This window comes from Myiozetetes cayanensis, unplaced genomic scaffold, assembly GCF_022539395.1.
Source record: "Myiozetetes cayanensis isolate MyiCay16 unplaced genomic scaffold, myiCay2020 scf2-11, whole genome shotgun sequence".
NCBI lineage: Eukaryota > Metazoa > Chordata > Aves > Passeriformes > Tyrannidae > Myiozetetes > Myiozetetes cayanensis.
Window position 1 is genome coordinate 4,671,642 of NW_026087411.1, and position 17,103 is coordinate 4,688,744.

Genomic DNA, 17,103 nt, shown 5'->3' on the forward strand with positions numbered 1-17,103 from the left:
TGCAATTGGAGGTTGGGGTCCCCAGTAGAGCACAACTAACATATTTAACGATGGTAATCTCTTAGTTCTAACAGGAGCTGTATTGTAATTGTAGTAAGTAGTATTAAAGTTTCTGAGAAGTTATCTTAACAGGATTTATTATTTTTTTAAAGCTAGTTGTCTTCACATAACTTGATTTTACTGAAGAAATGGAAAATACATGCTTTATAAATAAGAGGTGTGTGCTGTTTTTTCACAGAATTTGCTCTAAAGGACTGAATGAATGGAGTCAAGTAAAAAAACTTTTGTAGAAGGAAGCAACTAATAAAGCTCACTTCAGATATGTTTGATCAAATTATTTTTATCTTATCTTTTCTACTTATTGCTGAGATTGCTTTATAAATTACATTTACATAAAAGTTGTGTCCTTTTTTAAGTTATACCAGCTTCAGGGAGATGTGCTCACAGGAAAGTAACACAAGGAAATGTAACACCCTATTTTTCTCCCAACAGAAACTTTTGAAGATTTTGAAACAAGAGTCATTGAGGTAAGCATTGCAGGTCTTTTCAAGGACTTTAAAGAATTATCACTATTTTATGTTGACCTTGCAGTTATTTAACAATTCTTTGTTAAGTCAGTGTTCTAGCAGTAGGAATTAGTCTGGTATCCTGTTTCAGCTGCATTACATACTCTTGTCATTCTGTTCAGGAGGTCTTGTTTTCTCTGTTGAGCAAATAGCTAATTCAAAGGTAATTTTGTGTAACTCCAAAATGGCAAATGCCTGCAGATAAAGTTTTCACATTAAAGTTATTTGCATACAATTATAATAGGGAAACTAATAAAGTGATGGGGTTATTTTTCAGACAAAACTACAATTAGGAAGTTGTATAACTCTGCTAGTAAAATAAATGAATTCCTAAGGCCTTTTTGTCAACATCTGGATAGATTAATTTAAACCTTGTTAAACTCTGTTATGTTTTGGGGCATAAATCAACTCAGTAGCTTTGTGTGTAAAGTAAGTAGAATCATAGAATACCTTGATTTGGGATTCCGTCCAGTGGTTTGAGTGTTTTCTGGATTAATCCTATGTGTCAAAATCTTTGCTTGTTGCACTGGGTGTTAGTATCTTCAGAGATACGGAAAACAGTGATGCTGTATTGCAGTCTCAGCTTGGGTAATTAGAAGCCATGAGTTGGTTTATTTATTTGTTTTTTTAAATCCTGTAGAAGGGAAAAGTATAAGCTGTTTTGCATGTCTACTGTGAAAAGGATAAAAAGAAACAGATATAAATAACAAGGAAAGGAAATTTAGATGTAAAGCATTAGGTGCAATTGGTAATTTGAATAGTGGAATGGATTGGGAGTATATGGGATGTCTGTCATTGGAGCTTTTTAAAAACAAGTTAGATAGTCTGTCAGGAGGGGTGGGGAGACAAAGTCTGTAACCTGTTAACCTGTTTTCTTATGTAAGTGGGTTTTTGGAGTGGACTGGGCACTGTGGGCTTTGACTGTTTGGATCACTTGGCCTTTAGCCATATCTGTGTTGGAGGGCAGTTTGTAATAATTGAGTTGCATGGGCACTGCACATGAAAGAAGGGATTTTTCTTGCTGAGCCCTGCAGTTGGCAGTGCTCTCTGTTAATTGAAAGGGCACACTGAAGAAAAGTGGCCGTTGTTTTGTTACTGTGACGTGTCACAGCTGGCTGTCAGTTTGGATACTTGAGTTTGCCATTCTGTGCTGGCATAATTATGTGCAAACAGCAAAGTAAGTTGCTATGCAATGTTTCACGTGCTATAGAAGTCCGTTTCAATGCTTTATTATATTTGAATAATTAAAAAGCTTTTAGAAGAAGGCTAGGGGTCTACTCTTATATGAGATTGCCACAGATGGGAACTGAGGAAGAGGAGTGGTTCTGCAGAAAAATAGCAGCAGCAGCAATAACTTCTATATTCAAAGCCAGCAGTGAGCCCAAGATAATTGAGTCCTATAATTTTCTGATAACAAGTATGAGTTTTGAAATAAATAGACCTTTTTTAGCATTCTTGTTTTACATAAATGACAGACATGCTGCTATTTCTGTATGTTTTCCATTATCTTTATATTCACAGTAGTACAGGAGATAAAAATAATGTTTGCTGGGAAATTATACTTCACAGCAAGAAGCTAAAAGCCATTTTTAAAGGACTGACTTATGAACAAAGATCCAACAGACCCTTTCTGTTGAGATTATGCTACTGAAAAGCCTGTGCTCTCTTGCTAAAAGAAAGAAATTGCTTATTAAAATGTTTTCTTATAATATAGAAATAGAAGGGACATAATTTGATTTCCCCCTACTTGTAGAATGGGTTATAGACAAGCTCAAATTTTCATGTACACTAGAGTTAAAGTTGTCATAGGGAAAAAGCAAGCTTGAGTGAGTGTTAAGGGACAGCAGAAGGGACCGTAGATTGGTTTTGTTTCTGGCTTTCCTGTAGACTATTGCATTACTTAGTGTAGGTGACCTGGGTTACCTGTTTCTTACTTTCCTTGCCAACCTGAAGGCACATTTCCTGTTTTGCTCATATATTACACATAAGAAAAATCTCTTTGAATAGAACTGGTGGTAGTACTTAAGTGGCATCTAACATAATGTAAGCATGGTGGAAATTAAAATTTACATGTGTAGTTGACATGTGCCGTTCTCATTTTCACTGCAGAGCTTCATTTCATGTGTCATCCATCCTCAGAGGAATTTTTCTTTTATTTTCTCCAGAATGAACATGGTAAAAAGTAGCCTGTGTGATATCCTGTGCTATGATAGTAATTGCCTTGTAGTGCAATCAAAATTAGAAAGTGAGACCTGATGATCAGTAAGGCCTAAAGGCACAGAACATGAGGTTAGTGGCCCTTTGAATCTTTCATGAAGGGGAGCTTTCCTGGGGAGAAGATGAAGTTATAAATAATGCCCTTTGCAAAAGACAGATCCTGAGGGGGTTTTGTCCAACACTGAAATTGCCTGTTGCCAGTTGTGAAAATTGAGCCTTTTGTCTCCTATTTCCTCCCCAAGAGGGTCCACGTTATCCCAAGTCTTTTGCTTGCGACATTATTTGTAGAAGCTGTTCCTGTTATCCTTGATATCCCTGACCAGATTTAATTCTAACTGGGCCTTGGCTTCCTTAACCTTATTCCTAACTTCCTGAACAATTTCCCTGAATTCCTCCCTGGCCACCTGTCCTTATTTCCACCTGCTGAAAACTTTTTTCACTATGAGTTAGCTCAGCAGCTCCTGACATTTTTGCTGAATTTCCTCCTCATCGGGATGTGTTGCTCCTGAGCTTGGAGGAGGTGATCCTTGAAATTCAACCAGCATTCTTGGGCCTCTCTGCTCTGCAGGGCTCTATTCCTTGGGACTCTACCAAGCAGGTCCTTGAAGAATCTGCCCTCCTGAAGTACAGGGCAGTGAGTTGTTGTGTGCCCTCCTCACTGCCCTGAGCATCTCATAAATTCCACCATTTCATGGTCCCAGCATCCATGACTGCCTTGCAGCACTACATTCCCCACTAGCTTCTTCCTCTTGGTGAGCACAGGGTCCAGCATGGCACCTCTTGTTGGCTCATCTTGGTAGACTTGCTACTTGTGACAAAAAGAATATTTTAATTGCCCAGCCTGAAACCCTTGTTTCTTTTTGTAAGTCGTTGGAAATGGTTTTCTAGCTGTTGTTTTTGCAAAGGGTGCAATAAAAAAGGCTTGTGCAAAAGAAATGCTGCATGAAATTACAGTGTCTGAGATCCATTGTTTGACATCTTTAACTGAAAAATTAGATGGTATACAGGATAGTCTCTGAGTGACAATTTACTTCTAATGAGATGTTGCCTCAGATGTTCTTTTGGGAGATTTGTAGGCTCTAGATTTTGCTTTTAGAACTACAGGGAAGTTTTCTGTTCTCTGGATACTGACAGTGTCTTTAGACTGACAATAAAAAATTCAGACAGTTTTTAAGATAGCGCCTGAAGCAACCTGTCACAGGAAAGAATGAGAGGTTAGAGCTGTGCACTAGAATTTCGTTCTGATACTCTTGGAGTTCTCAAAGATTTTGGCCTGCCCTAAAAGTAGAGTTTAGGGTTGCTCCCTTCAACTGGTTCTGTTGATTCAACAGTTAATTATTTTTATCTCTTTTACCTGTCAGCCTATATGGAAGAAGTAACTGGCATTTGGAACACTCAGAAACTTTGACTTGCGAGCAATCCTAGTTCTGCCCACCAGCGTGTGCAGTTTCTGATTTTTAGGTATGGTAGGTTAACATTACAAGTGGGAAGTGTTCTGCCCCAGTGGTACAAATCTGCTCTGCCCTTCGTGTAGAGGAGAGAAGGCTGGTAGGTATATGATCTAGCTAACATGATTTGAGTAACTGGTTTCCCAAATCTTTTAGCTATATCCCTGAGCCCCTCTAGGCTGCCTTGCATGGAAGTGCTTTTCTCTTAGCACTATACCCACTATACCTCCAGGGAAGTGTTGGATTTTTAACCCTTTTCTAACAGAGTGCAACAGCTGAAATCACAATAACATTTAGCAGCTTGTCTTTGACTGTGACTTATTTCCACGTTGTCGTTTCTCCTCTTAGTAAATATTTGAGGTGGTTTTAGTTTGGTTTTGAAAGGTGATGTTCTTCTCTCGGTTCTCAAAAGAAAGCTGAATTTGCAGTATCATCACTGGATAATGGATACAAAGAGACAGTTAATTGGAGGTATATCTTGATTAAGGTTGAGCATGTGTTGCATCTTTTTTCAAATTTCAAAACTTGGCTTTAAATCTAGCTTGAGTGGCAATCTAGTAAATAGAGGTAATTGTGTCTTAGTTTCAGTCATTTTTCCGAGGTCGTGTTGTTTTAAAAGTGGCACATTGTTCATTTTGCATTAATTAATTCCAGTGCAGTTTAATGATAGGCTGTAGCAGCAGGCCTTATTTCCCAAGACAGACATGAAGCATTGTTGAGCACGCTCCAGAAGAGCACTACTTCTTTTTATATAAGGAGGCATGGGACTGTGTTGTTCCAGCAGTTGTGACTGCCTGTGTACATTATCAAGCTTGAAAGACCTTCACAGCACTTCAGGAGAAATGCAATAGCACTGATCATGATGGGTGGCTGAACACATTTTCCTGCAGAGCTGCTCAGAAACAGCTGACAAGTGCAGTGTTAGGAAGGCTCTTGGAGAAGCTCATTGCATGTGTCTTTATTGCCACATTCTGGAAAGAATAATCCATGAGGAGGTTTCTACAAACGTCATTTCCTTTATTTTTGACAGTATGCATGCCAACTCTGTTTTTGTGCAAGTACTTACTTAGATTGGCAGTGGAAGATAAAAGTATGCGCAAAGCAAAAACAGTACGCTCTTGATGCTCCTGGAGAGATCACTCTGCTCCACTCCCTTTTCTTTCATCATTATTTTGCATTTTCTGTAAATAACCTCTTTCCACAGGCACTTTCATCTTATGGGGCTTGGATTTTTAGCTTGTTCTTGTAAGCAATAAGATTGGAAAAAAAAAATTGCTTGGAATAAGCAATTAGCAAAGCTGATATTTCTTCAAAGTGCTCTGTAGAATGTGTGCACGCCTTGAATTAAATAGGATCTTTATTTTAAGGAAAGCAAGGTGGAATTATTCAGAAGTACCCATTCCTAATCTGTACCTAGTGCAGGCACTGGAATTTTGGGGGGGTTTGTTGGGTTTGGGTGGGGGTTTTTTTTGGTTGTTTTGTTGGGTTTTTTTGGTTTTTTTGTGAATTTTAGTAAGAACATTAAGGCCATGACCAAGTATTTTATAATACTCCAGTTTCAGATGTATAACACTAAAATGAGGCTAGCTTACTGAAGCATTACATAGAGAGAAAAGGAGGGAGCACTGATATGGAAATCATACTGAGGCTTCAAGAAAGTAGAACCTGATGCATTTGACAGGAAGAGGAGAAATAATACCATTAAATAAATCCTGTCTTTTGGCTGGTGATTCTGAGACAGCTATTAACACAGTCAAGCAATATCCAGTATGTTGTTTTATATGTATCTATTTTTATATATACTATATATTATATTTTTATACTTTATACGTAGTTAATATATTACCTACTATATAAACTATATGTCTATATTTAAATAAACATATAGTTTAATGTATAAACAAAACCAAGGAAACTAGAACAGATGGACAGAGGATCTGAGATTGTTGTCCCAAAATCAGGTTCGTTCACTTAGTGTGCAAGAAGCACACACAGAGTCTATTTGACATGCACAGGAGCTATTTGATTTATTTGTGGCCGTGCTAGAGGGTAAAGCTGGCACACCAAAGGCCAAAAATACAAGCATATTTATACAGTTTGATTATTTACAGTTCTCCATGATGAATCTACATGAGTACTTAGCTAAGCTGCTTATTTGCTTAGCTGTCTCTCACCTGAATTTAAAGGTACAGCACATTTTAAATTCACTCACATGTTCACAAGTAGAGCTCTTCACTTGGAGGCAGCTTCAGCTTCAGAGGTGTGGTTTTTCACACTAAAATGATCTGACTTTACCAGAGGACAAAATTTGGAAACATTTCTAAACCCCAACAGTGCGAAGCTATTTTGGGTTGACATGTGACCAGTCTCTTCCCTTTTATATCATCATTTTATTTACTTTTTATCACATTCTGCATTCTTTAGATCAAGTTATTCTACCTTTTCCCCAGACATGCTCTCAGTCCCACTTGTGCATCTGTCTTTTGTCTACATCAAGGTGATATATTACAGTATATAAGGTGGGAGACTATAAAGCAGTGACTTGCTTATAGAATCATAGAATATGCTGAGTTGGAAGGGACCACCAGGAACACTGAATCCAACTCCTGGCCCTGCATAGGACACCCCAAGAATCACACCATGTGCCTGAGAGCATTGTCCAAATGCTTCTTAAACTCAGACAGGCTTGATGGTGCTGTGACCACATCCCTGGGGAGCCTCTTCCTAAGGCTTCCTAACCACCCTCTGGGGGAAAAATCTTTTCCTGATATCCAGTCTAAACCACCCCTGACTCAGCTTCATGCCATTTCCTCCAGTCCTGTCACTAGGTCCTGTCAAGAGTAAAGAGATCAGTACCTGATGTTGAAGACTGCAATGAGGTCTCCCCTCAATCTCCTCCAGGCTGAACAAGCCAAGTGACCTCAGCCACTCCTCACATGGCTTCCCTTTAAGGCCCTTCACCATCCTCAGGGCCCTCCTTTGGACACTCTCTAATAGCTTAATGTCTTTTTTATACCCAAAACTGCCACAATATTCAAGGTGAGGCTGCCCCAGTGCAGAGCAGAGTGGGACAATCGCCTCCCTCACCCGGCTGGCGATGCTTTGCCTGATGCCCCCCAGGACATGGTTGGCCCTCCTGGCTGCCAGGGCACTGCTGACTCATGTTTAACTTGCCATCCAGGGACCAGAACACCCCAGGTCCCTTCATGCAGCTGCTTTCTGGTATCTCATTCCACAGTCTATACACACAACCAGGTTGCCTCGTCCCAGGTGCAGAATCCAGCACCTGCCCTTGGTGAAGTTCATATGGTTGGTGACTGCCCAGCCCTCTAATTTGTCAGGGTCTCTGCAGGACGTCTCTGCCCTCGAGAGAGTCGACAACTCGGCCCAGTTCAGTGTCATCAGCAAACTTATTTAGTATTATCATCACACTGGGGAGTCTGTAGCAGAGTCAGAAGGCTGCTGTCTCCACAGTTGTAGTTGTGTCCCCCACTCCAAATGAAAGAGCTTTCCTGCACTGCTGCTTGAATTTCTTGCAGAGTTTCTGTAAACATTTCTAGTTCCAGGAAGGAAATACTATTTTCTTCTTCCCTTCTCTTAAATAAAATCTTCTTTTCAGCAGCTGTCATCTCAGTAATGAGAGTTTTAATTCATGTAAAGCAGCAACAAACCTTGAGCAATTTCTAAGAGCGCTTCTAAAATATGTTAAAATATGAGGGGGGCAGTTAGATGTTAGTGTCACTTTCCATTTTTTTCCTTATGATTTTTTATCATGCTTGAAATCACACATAAAGCAAGCAGCATTAGAGCATTATCTGTTGTGCAGCTGACCACAACAGAGGGGATGCTTTAATAAAACTGCACTGAGGTAACTTTGAGTATGGATTTTTAGCAACCTTTCTGTACTTAATGCTTTGAAGCCACTGTCCCACTGCACATGATACCCATTCATTAAAACATATAGATATGTATTGTAAATATATATTACAGACCTCTAATACCTTTTCTTTGTAGACTTGACTCTCTAAAAAAACCCCAAACCCAAAACATTTGGACCGTGCAATAATAAGATGCTTTGTGTTATTTTTTCTTCAGGTGAAAAATGTATTTTGTATGAAGGCAAAGGAAGGCAGAAAAAGATCAATACGTGCCTTAGTGGCTATTGGAAATGGTAAAGGGGCTGCAGGTATGTCTGTTTACTGTATGAAAAGATGTCAAATCTATCACTGTTTGTAATAGCACTTCAGGAGGCATGGTGATTTACAGGGACTTTTATACTTTAAAAAAAAAATTACCCTTTTCTGCTACTGGACAGTATTGAAATACCTGTAAGAATTTTGAGTTTCATCTATAAAAGTAAGCCTTGTAATCAGATTATGCAGTTTGTTTTGTATTAGAAAAAGAAATAGAATACCTGGGGCCCTTTGAGTCAGGTCTCATGGTAAGCTTTAGTGCTCTGCAGCTTGACCCATTTGTAGACTTTCTGTTATAGCTCTTTGTAACAGTCTCTTCAGTAAGCAGTTTGAAATCTAACCATAGAAATGCTGTCTGTGGCATAAAGTAAATAGGACAAATAGAAAGAAACATAAGGTTATGAAAAATATTGTAGTATGAGCTGTGAAAAGAGACCCTTTTCCTTTCCTTTCTCAGCAAAGACTGGAGAAAGAATGCCAGTCAGGGGCATTCAGTTTAGTTGTGGTTTCCATGTAACAGGACTCGAAGCACAACAGTGTATGGAGCATAGTGATGACAAAGCTGTCTCTAGAAACATTCAAACCCTCTCAGGGCAGCATTTAACTAGCCCTGGATCTCAACATGAAGGCTCTGTGCAGCCACCCTGTACAGCAGTGAGTTTCTTGCCTGTTTCCAGTTCTGTTATTGAGGATATAGTGTTTATCTTTCCCTCAGTTTTCAAATACCAGGAGTTAAAGATTTTATTATTGGTTTTGCAGGATAATTTTTATTTAAAAAGCATCCTTGAATGTGCTAAGTTTTTCTCCATAAGGAGATAGTTTTTATGCATTCTCTTGTGAATATAAAACAATGTATATTAAAATTCCCTTTAGACATTGAATGGGTGTAGAGATAAGACAGCTATGCAGAATTAAATGAAGAATCAGTTAAAAAAATAATAGCTACAAAGGAAATAATCTAAATTATAGAGAATTCCTACCTCTGTCAGGAAGCAGGAATATGGCATGTATTGTATTGGTGAGAGTTCAGGAAATTGTACCTCTAGTAAAGAAAATCCTGCTCTCGATATGTATGTAAAGCACCCACCTTTTGGATGTAATCTCCTCTTATTATGAGCTGAATTGATATCTCTGATGATGGGATCTCTGTGAGAACTTTAATAAGACAGCTGTATTTCCAGTCAAACAGAGTTTTGTAGAACTTCTTCTGTGTGAAAGATTGAAATCCATGTGTTTCTTGAGCTGAATTTTGATTGCAGTCTGGAGTGAAGGAAAATTATGTATATAGAGAGGAAGGTGTGGTTCTTTAGCAGAAAGATTCTTTCTACCTCTTCTTTGGAAAGCTTTTTCATGAAACATATTATTGCTGTAATCCGTATGTCCTGAATGACTTGGATTGTCAAGTCATTGGATTGTCATTGGTTGTCCCAATGAACACATTTTTGTAATTTTCTACTGTATTGCATGACTTCACAGCATTCTTATTGTACTCTGTGTGTGTGTTTAAAAGAATAGCAGAGTTTCCTTGTATTTTCTTCTGGAAAAGGTAGAAAGTGACGGAGACCTCTGGGTGTGTGGTGTGTGCACAGGGAAAGCTGTCTCAAGAGGTAGCTGATAGCAGACATTATCCTTGACTGCTTCCTCCACAGTAGTCTCCAGGCTAGAGGTCATATCCTTTTTGCTTGTAGCACCACAACAGTCAGGATGGTATTTCTTCCCTAGATCTTTTCAAGCCCATTTCTGCTGTAATGTCTGCATGACATTAGTGAGTTGGAGTTGGCCAATGGGTTCAATCCCGCTGATTTTTTATTTTTTTTTTAAGATTTTGTATACAGGTAACCCACAGCCCCAGCTAACACAACAGAAACATGAAAGAACCAGAAAAGATAGACTTGCTCATTTGAAGTTAAATGGTTTTAATTCAGTCTCCCTTGACATTGCTGGACTCTACAAAATTTGTAAAAATGGTTAACACATCCTCTTTTGCATTCTGTACAATCAGTTGATGTCCTGCTCTGAGCTGACTGCTATGAAATCTCTTTAGTACTACCACTGTTGGCCTGGTAAATAGGAGTAGGTCTGAGAGTTCAGACAGAATTAGGTATCAGTTTGTAAACTAGCAATCTGTATATTCTCTGTTCTACAGGCATGTGTTTTTTGCAAATACATGATTGTGTTAAACCTGGTTTTCACAGAATCATAGTTTTTATATTCTCTATTTCACCAATAGTCTCCTTTGCTTCAAGGGTCTTGAAGCTGCTGTTTGCTGTTTGTACAGACAGAGTTGATATATCTGCATCTGCTTCCTTTTTTTTTCTTCAATCCCTTCTTTCTTTTTAAACAGAAGAATGGACTTCTTTGTTTTGTCTGAAGCAGTCACCACTATTCAATTGTTAGAAACAGGTTTGGTCAAATACACAAAAACAAGTTAAGCCTTATTTGTTTTCATTTGAGAACAAGCAGTTGTCATCCAGATCTAAGGCATTCATAGCTCCTAAACTGTTTGTTTCTCTTATTTTTCTCTGAACAGTTTTCTGGGTATGATCTGTGCAATGGAGTGGAAATTTAAATACTAAACATGGTTGTGAAGTTCTGGGGTTTTTTTTTGGTTTTTGCATCATCTGTCTCTCAGTAATAAAATGACTCTTTCTGTCTTACAGGTTTTGCACTGGGGAAAGCAGGTGACAAGATGAATGCTTTACGGAAAGTAGGTTGATTGAATATTTCTTGCCATGTCCCTAAGTGCCATGTCTACACACCTTTTAAATACCTCCATGGATGAGAACTCAACCACTTCACTGGGCAGCCTGTTTCAGTGCTTGTTAACCCCTTCGGTGGAGAATTTTTTCCAGTCTAAACCTCTCCTGGCACAACGTGAGGCAATGTCCTCTCATCCTGTCACTTGCTATTTGGGAAAAGAGACTGACCAACACCCCACTTCAGCCTCCTTTTGTGTAGTTGTACAGACCAATACATCTCCCCTCAGGCTCCTTTTCTTCAGGCAAAGCTCCTCCAGCTCCCTCAGTTGCTCCTTTTAAGAGCTGTGCTCCAAACCCCTTCACCAGCTCTGTTGCTCTTTGGTCACATAGTGAAGTTGCCCTGCAATGAAATTCTGTTAATGCACCCTTTATTTTCTTTCTATTCCTTTTCCTGTGGCTATTATCTATCCCTCTCCTCAGTCACTTGTTTCCAGTATCTACATAGCATGCAGTCTGCTTATACTGTGAGTGTGTAGGAATTTTTCTCTCACTTTAATAAGGCTCCCTTAGATTTCAGAATGTTACTTGTCCATCTACAATCATCTAGTTTGTTGTAATGCTCAGCTAAGCTATGGAAGTAGCAATGCTAAAATACACAAAGTTTGATGAAGTTGTTACTATGTTGAGAAATTGTTAAATCTGTTAGGAGAAAGCTGTTCTTTAAAGAGAACATTTTTATTTCCATAAAGTTTAGATGTGGCAAACCCTTCTTTAATTTTTTTTTATCTTGCATTTTATTTATCTAGTTAACTGAACAATGGTAAATTTCAAATATTTAGTAGAAAAAATCAAGGAAAAAAATGTTTTCTGCCTTTTATTCCCTAGGCAAAGAATAAAGCAATAAACTGCTTACATTTTATAGAGCTGTATCAGAACCACACAAGTAAGTATGATACTTTTGATATAAGTACTGAATATACCAACAAGAACTGGTTGCAACTACTTGCAAAGCCTAAAAAAATGTTAACTAATTTTTTTCTGATCTGATGCACTGTATTATTATTCTTCATGCCTTATTTTTTCCTTTGCAGCATGCTATATGAAATCTTAGCCCCAGACTGCTTTAGCTAGGCTGTGGTAATGTCAGAGGACTGTCATCAATCCCTGTGTTAAATAGATCACTGTTACCTGGAAAGAATATGTGGTTTGCTCTTTACTTCCATTCAGGTTTGAATCAACTGTTTTAGGAAGGTCCATGCAGAAAGATTAAGATTAAATAATACGAGGTGGTGTTAAAATATTGGGAGGTTTATCTCCCTTCCGGTCTCCTGCCTTTGCCATGAAAGATCGGGACAGACTTTTTAGCAGGTCTGTTGTGAGAGGACAAGACATAATGGTTTTAAACTAAAGGATGATAGATTCAGACTAGATATGAGGAAGATTTCTTAATTTTTTTCCTACAGTGAGGGTGGGGAACTACTGGAACAGGTTGCACAGAGAGGTGGTGGATGCCCCATCCCTGGAAACATTCAAAGTCAGCTTGGATGGGGCTCTGAGCAACCTGATCTAGTTGAAGATCTTCCTGCTCATTGTAAAGGGGTTGGACTAGGTGGCCTTTAAAAGGTCCCTTCCAACCCAAACAATTCCATGATTCTGTGCTTAAATTAAATTTGGGTACTTAATCTGTAGTATTTCAGTCTTTTTAAAAATGGGAGTGGGGGAAGGAGACGGTAGCACAGTTAGATCTTTTGTAGCACATTTGAGTTAAGGAAGTTAGACACTGTCAGGGCATTTTTCCCTACAGTGAATTCCTGTGCTTTTCCACTTTCTGTGTCAGAGAAGATGATTCCCTGTTGATTCAATCCATGTGTACTGACAAAGCCCAGCAACCAGGGAGAAACTAGACTGGAGAGGCAGTCTGATGTTTCATGGTAGTTTTTTGTTAATTCAATTTAATTCCATACAAGTCCTCTCTGGTGTCGGACGTGGTCCCTGTATACCAAATATTCAGTTATATTTCTGAAAAATTTTGAAAGGTAGTACCTTACAGAGTATATGAGTATTTAACCAAGTCATTGCGTAGATAAATATTCAGTATAATAGAACTTTGACTTGTAAATACAAAACTCTAGTTATTTTCATGAGTCTATTCCTTGAGCATTATAATTTCACACTAACAGATCAGAGATTTGGTTCAAAGCTGGTGGTGTTTCTACCATGCTTCCCGTTCTACTCAACATAGAGGTCCTCTCTGAGCCATTGTGAGTGCAGTGCTAGAATCCACTACGCAGAGACTGAGTCACTGAATCAGAAGTGTATAACAGCCACCTGAGTTTGGGGTTCCTTCTGAAGAAGAGAAAATCAGGAAAACTGGAAGGGTAAATATTCTGTACGGAAAATCCAAGAATGCTGATGTCTATGGAGTTAAAAGATGAATTATTAAAAAAATCTGAGTAGGAGGAAGTTCAAACTGTATTACGTGACCTCACTTCAAAACTAAATGAGGTTCATACAGACCTATTTTTCAAGTGGTTTTGTGCACAATCATAACATAGTATTCACAGATATGACAACATTCATGATCTATTCCAGAATTTTACCTAGATTAACCCTTGTCTTTAAAGAAGCCAGAGGAGAATAAAACCAACTTGCTATTCACAGTTTGGAAAAAGAAAGGTACTAGTTAAAACTTTTCTAGAAGGAAGAATTTAGCTGTAATGCCTTTTTTTTTTCTCCCCCTCCAGTTTACCATGACATTACAACACAATTTAAAACCACCAATATCCGCATGAAGAAGCAAAACAAAGGTAACTAAAGCTGCCTGGAAATTTTGAAGTTTTATTAGTTGCTGACTAGCATTTATTTGATGAAGTTAAACTTGTGCAGTGTCTAGTCTACCATATTTTAAATGTTGAAATTGATCAGCTGTTTTTCATTAGAAATAGCCACTGTTGATGACATGGCTTTGCTATTGTACAAAAATGCTCCTCTTACACTGGTGGGAGCTCTATTTGTGGTTTTCTTTCACACTCGGTAAGTGTAGTTCCTGGATGTGGAAAAGTCTATTCTAATCTGATTAGCATAGGTATTGAATGCAAAGGCCTTCTGGAAGAGCCCAGCAGGTTTTGCTTCCCACCATATGCCCTATGCATGCTTTGGAGAATTGATAGGCTCATTTGATTGTTTTTCAGTCATCATTTTTTATTTTTTAACTGTTGTTTCCAAGACAAGATTGAGAGGTAATTTAGTATGCAGCAGTGGGAGTGCTTCACATGTGAATTAGAGTGCAAGGCTGCATCTGTGTGAAGTCTACACTGGGATAACATGGGCAGATGTCCCCTCTTAATTGCCTCAGACTTTCTGGAGCTAGGACAGCATACAGTCTTCTACATCCTCAAGACCATTACTGCTTTATTCATCCTAAAATCAAGAATTCCCAGTGTGGAAACTAGAGGGATTATCTGCCCTGAGTCCAGCACCATACCAGCAAAAAGACCATCTGATTGTTACAGCAGCTGGCTGAGCTTGATGCTCGCTAGCCAACACATGCACACAGACAGTTGTCCCTCATGCATTCCACACTCACAAGTCCCCCTGGGTATACGAGCACAGACCCCCTGCCCACCTGATACCCTGGACTAGAGGGCTGGCCTAGCTTATGAAAACACATGCACACTTCACGCTCACCAGGATTGGAGAAGATACAGATCCTCAGCTGCCCTCTCCAAGAGCCACCACCAGGTAGACAGGCTGTAGCTCAAGGTCCTGCAGCAGCCATTGCTGGGTTTGTATGATGCTATCAATTCTCACATCCTTCCCAGTTCAGGTCTCCCTGGAAGTGGCACCTCAGTTAGCAGTGGTGTGTGTTTCTTGTCATTGTCTCTTTGTTTATTTCAGATCTGTGCCTCTGTATATTTTGTTTCTGGTTTCCCCTTTTTCCCTGCAATTCTCTAATTGACAACGTCTGCAGTCAGATAACCTCACTAGAACAAACATTCTGACACTCTTAACACGCTCTCACCAGTTAGTGTGGCTGACCAGGTTTGGTTCTCATCACTGCCTTACCATTTCTCAGTCATGTTTGTGTCCCTGGATGTTCCTGTCGCTCCACTTTGCCATGCCCTTACAGCTGCTAATCCATTGGAAGTAGTTGCAATACTTTCAGTCCACTGTGGTACTCTCAGCCTTTCCTGGTATGAGAAATGCTTTAGTCCCTTAGTCATCTTCTTACCACTTTACTGGACTCAATCCAATATGTCAACTCTTGCAATGGGGAGCCCAGAACTGGACACAGTGCTCCAAGTGTGTCTCATTTGTGCTGAGTAAAGGGGAAGGATCATCTCCCTCAACCCACTGGCAACAGTCCTAACACTGCCCAGGATACCATTGGCCTTTTTCGCTGCAAGGACACATGGCTGGCTCATGGTCAACTTGGTGGCCACCTGGAGCCCCCAAGCCCTTTTCTGCCTCGCTGCTTTCCAGCTGTTCAGCCCCCAGGATTTGTTGGTGCATATATGGTTCCTCCCCAGGTGCAGGGCTTTGCACTTACCCTTGTTGAATGTCATGAAGTTCCTGTCAGCCCATTTCTCCAGCCTGTCAAGGTCCTCTGGGTGGCAGCATGAGACCTGGCTTATCTCCACTCATCCCAGTGTTGTGTCAACAGCAGACTTGCCAAGATTGCACTGTGCCCCACTACTGAGATAATTTCTGAAGATGCATATAGGTGAGGCTGACTGTCCTACAGTTCTTCCAGCTCTTTTTTCACAGAAAGGGCAACTCCACCTCTCTGTTTTCACAGTCTCTTCTTTCTAAAGAGCCTATATCCCTCCACTGTAGCACTCCGTTCCTGTTAGCCATCTACCACAACTCTCTGATTTCAGCTAGATCATTAGATGCACAGCTGCACACGTGTATCTCATTTCCTCATGTTTATTCTCAGTGCTGCATGCATTAGTGAACAGAGGCCCCTTACCATGCTGATTTCCCAGAAAGCACTTTTCCATAACACTACCTTGCAGACACTTCCTTGCTTACATGCAAACGCTGGCAGTGACCCTACTCAAAGCCCTTCTGATGGTTTTTGCTTTCCCTCTACTCACATCACTCCAAACCCTTTGTTTTTCAGCATTCTCTGTCCCACCTTCAGAGGCCTGCTGATAATTCTATCCCTAGTTTAAAGCTGTCCTTGCAGATCAGCCACCCTACTGGCAAAGATAGCTTTGTCCTGCTTAGCAAGGTAGATCCCATCTCTCCCAAGCACACACTGATCCTCTGCAAGGTTCAGTCGTCATAGAAAACAGAACCCTGTTGCCGGCACCACCTCCACAACTATTGCTGACCTGCATTATTGTTGCCCTCCTTATACCCTTTCCCTTTCTCAGCAGAGTTGAGGAAAACACTGCCTGGGTCCCCATGCCCCAGCTATCACCCCCAGAGCTCTACAGTCGCTTTTGATACTCTACAACTCGCTCCTGGCAGTACCATTGGTGCCCTCATGGAAGTGAAGACTGAGGCAAAGAACCCAGTCTTCTCCATATCCATTGTCTCCAGCTCTTCCTTATGGCTTATCACAGGAGATAACACTTTCCTTGGCCTTTCTCATCTGACCTTTGTACTTACAGAATCCCTTATTGTTATTCTTCACATCCCTTGCCAAGTCCTTTTCCATCTGTGCCTTGGATTTCCTGACCCCTATACTCTTCCCAGGTCACCAGTTCCTGCTTCCACTGGCCATGCGTTTCCTTCTTACTCCTCAGTTTGAGAAGCAAAACCTTGCTCACCTGTGCCATTTTCCAACCTGCCTTGCCTGATTTGCTACGCACTGGGATGGAGAGCTCTTGCACTCTAAGAGAAGTGTCCTGAAATTATCGCCAGCTCTGGTCAGCTCCTTTGTCCCTAAGGACAGTTTCCTAGGGGATCTCATTCACCAACTCCTTAATCATCTGGGAAGTCTCTCTTCCAAAATTCAGAGTCCTGACCT

General features: G+C 40.1%; 1 protein-coding gene across 2 annotated transcripts in view; it reads left to right on the top strand.

Annotated features, from left to right (window-relative positions):
* Positions 1-17,103, top strand: part of MRPS5 (mitochondrial ribosomal protein S5) — a 35,860-nt gene that overhangs the window by 14,093 nt on the left and 4,664 nt on the right. For both annotated transcript variants that reach the window (XM_050315103.1, XM_050315104.1), the window contains exons 5-9: positions 493-527; positions 8,327-8,417; positions 11,085-11,131; positions 12,009-12,066; positions 13,868-13,930. In XM_050315103.1, coding sequence (XP_050171060.1) covers positions 493-527; positions 8,327-8,417; positions 11,085-11,131; positions 12,009-12,066; positions 13,868-13,930 — 294 coding nt within the window. The remainder of the gene's footprint in view (positions 1-492; positions 528-8,326; positions 8,418-11,084; positions 11,132-12,008; positions 12,067-13,867; positions 13,931-17,103) is intronic.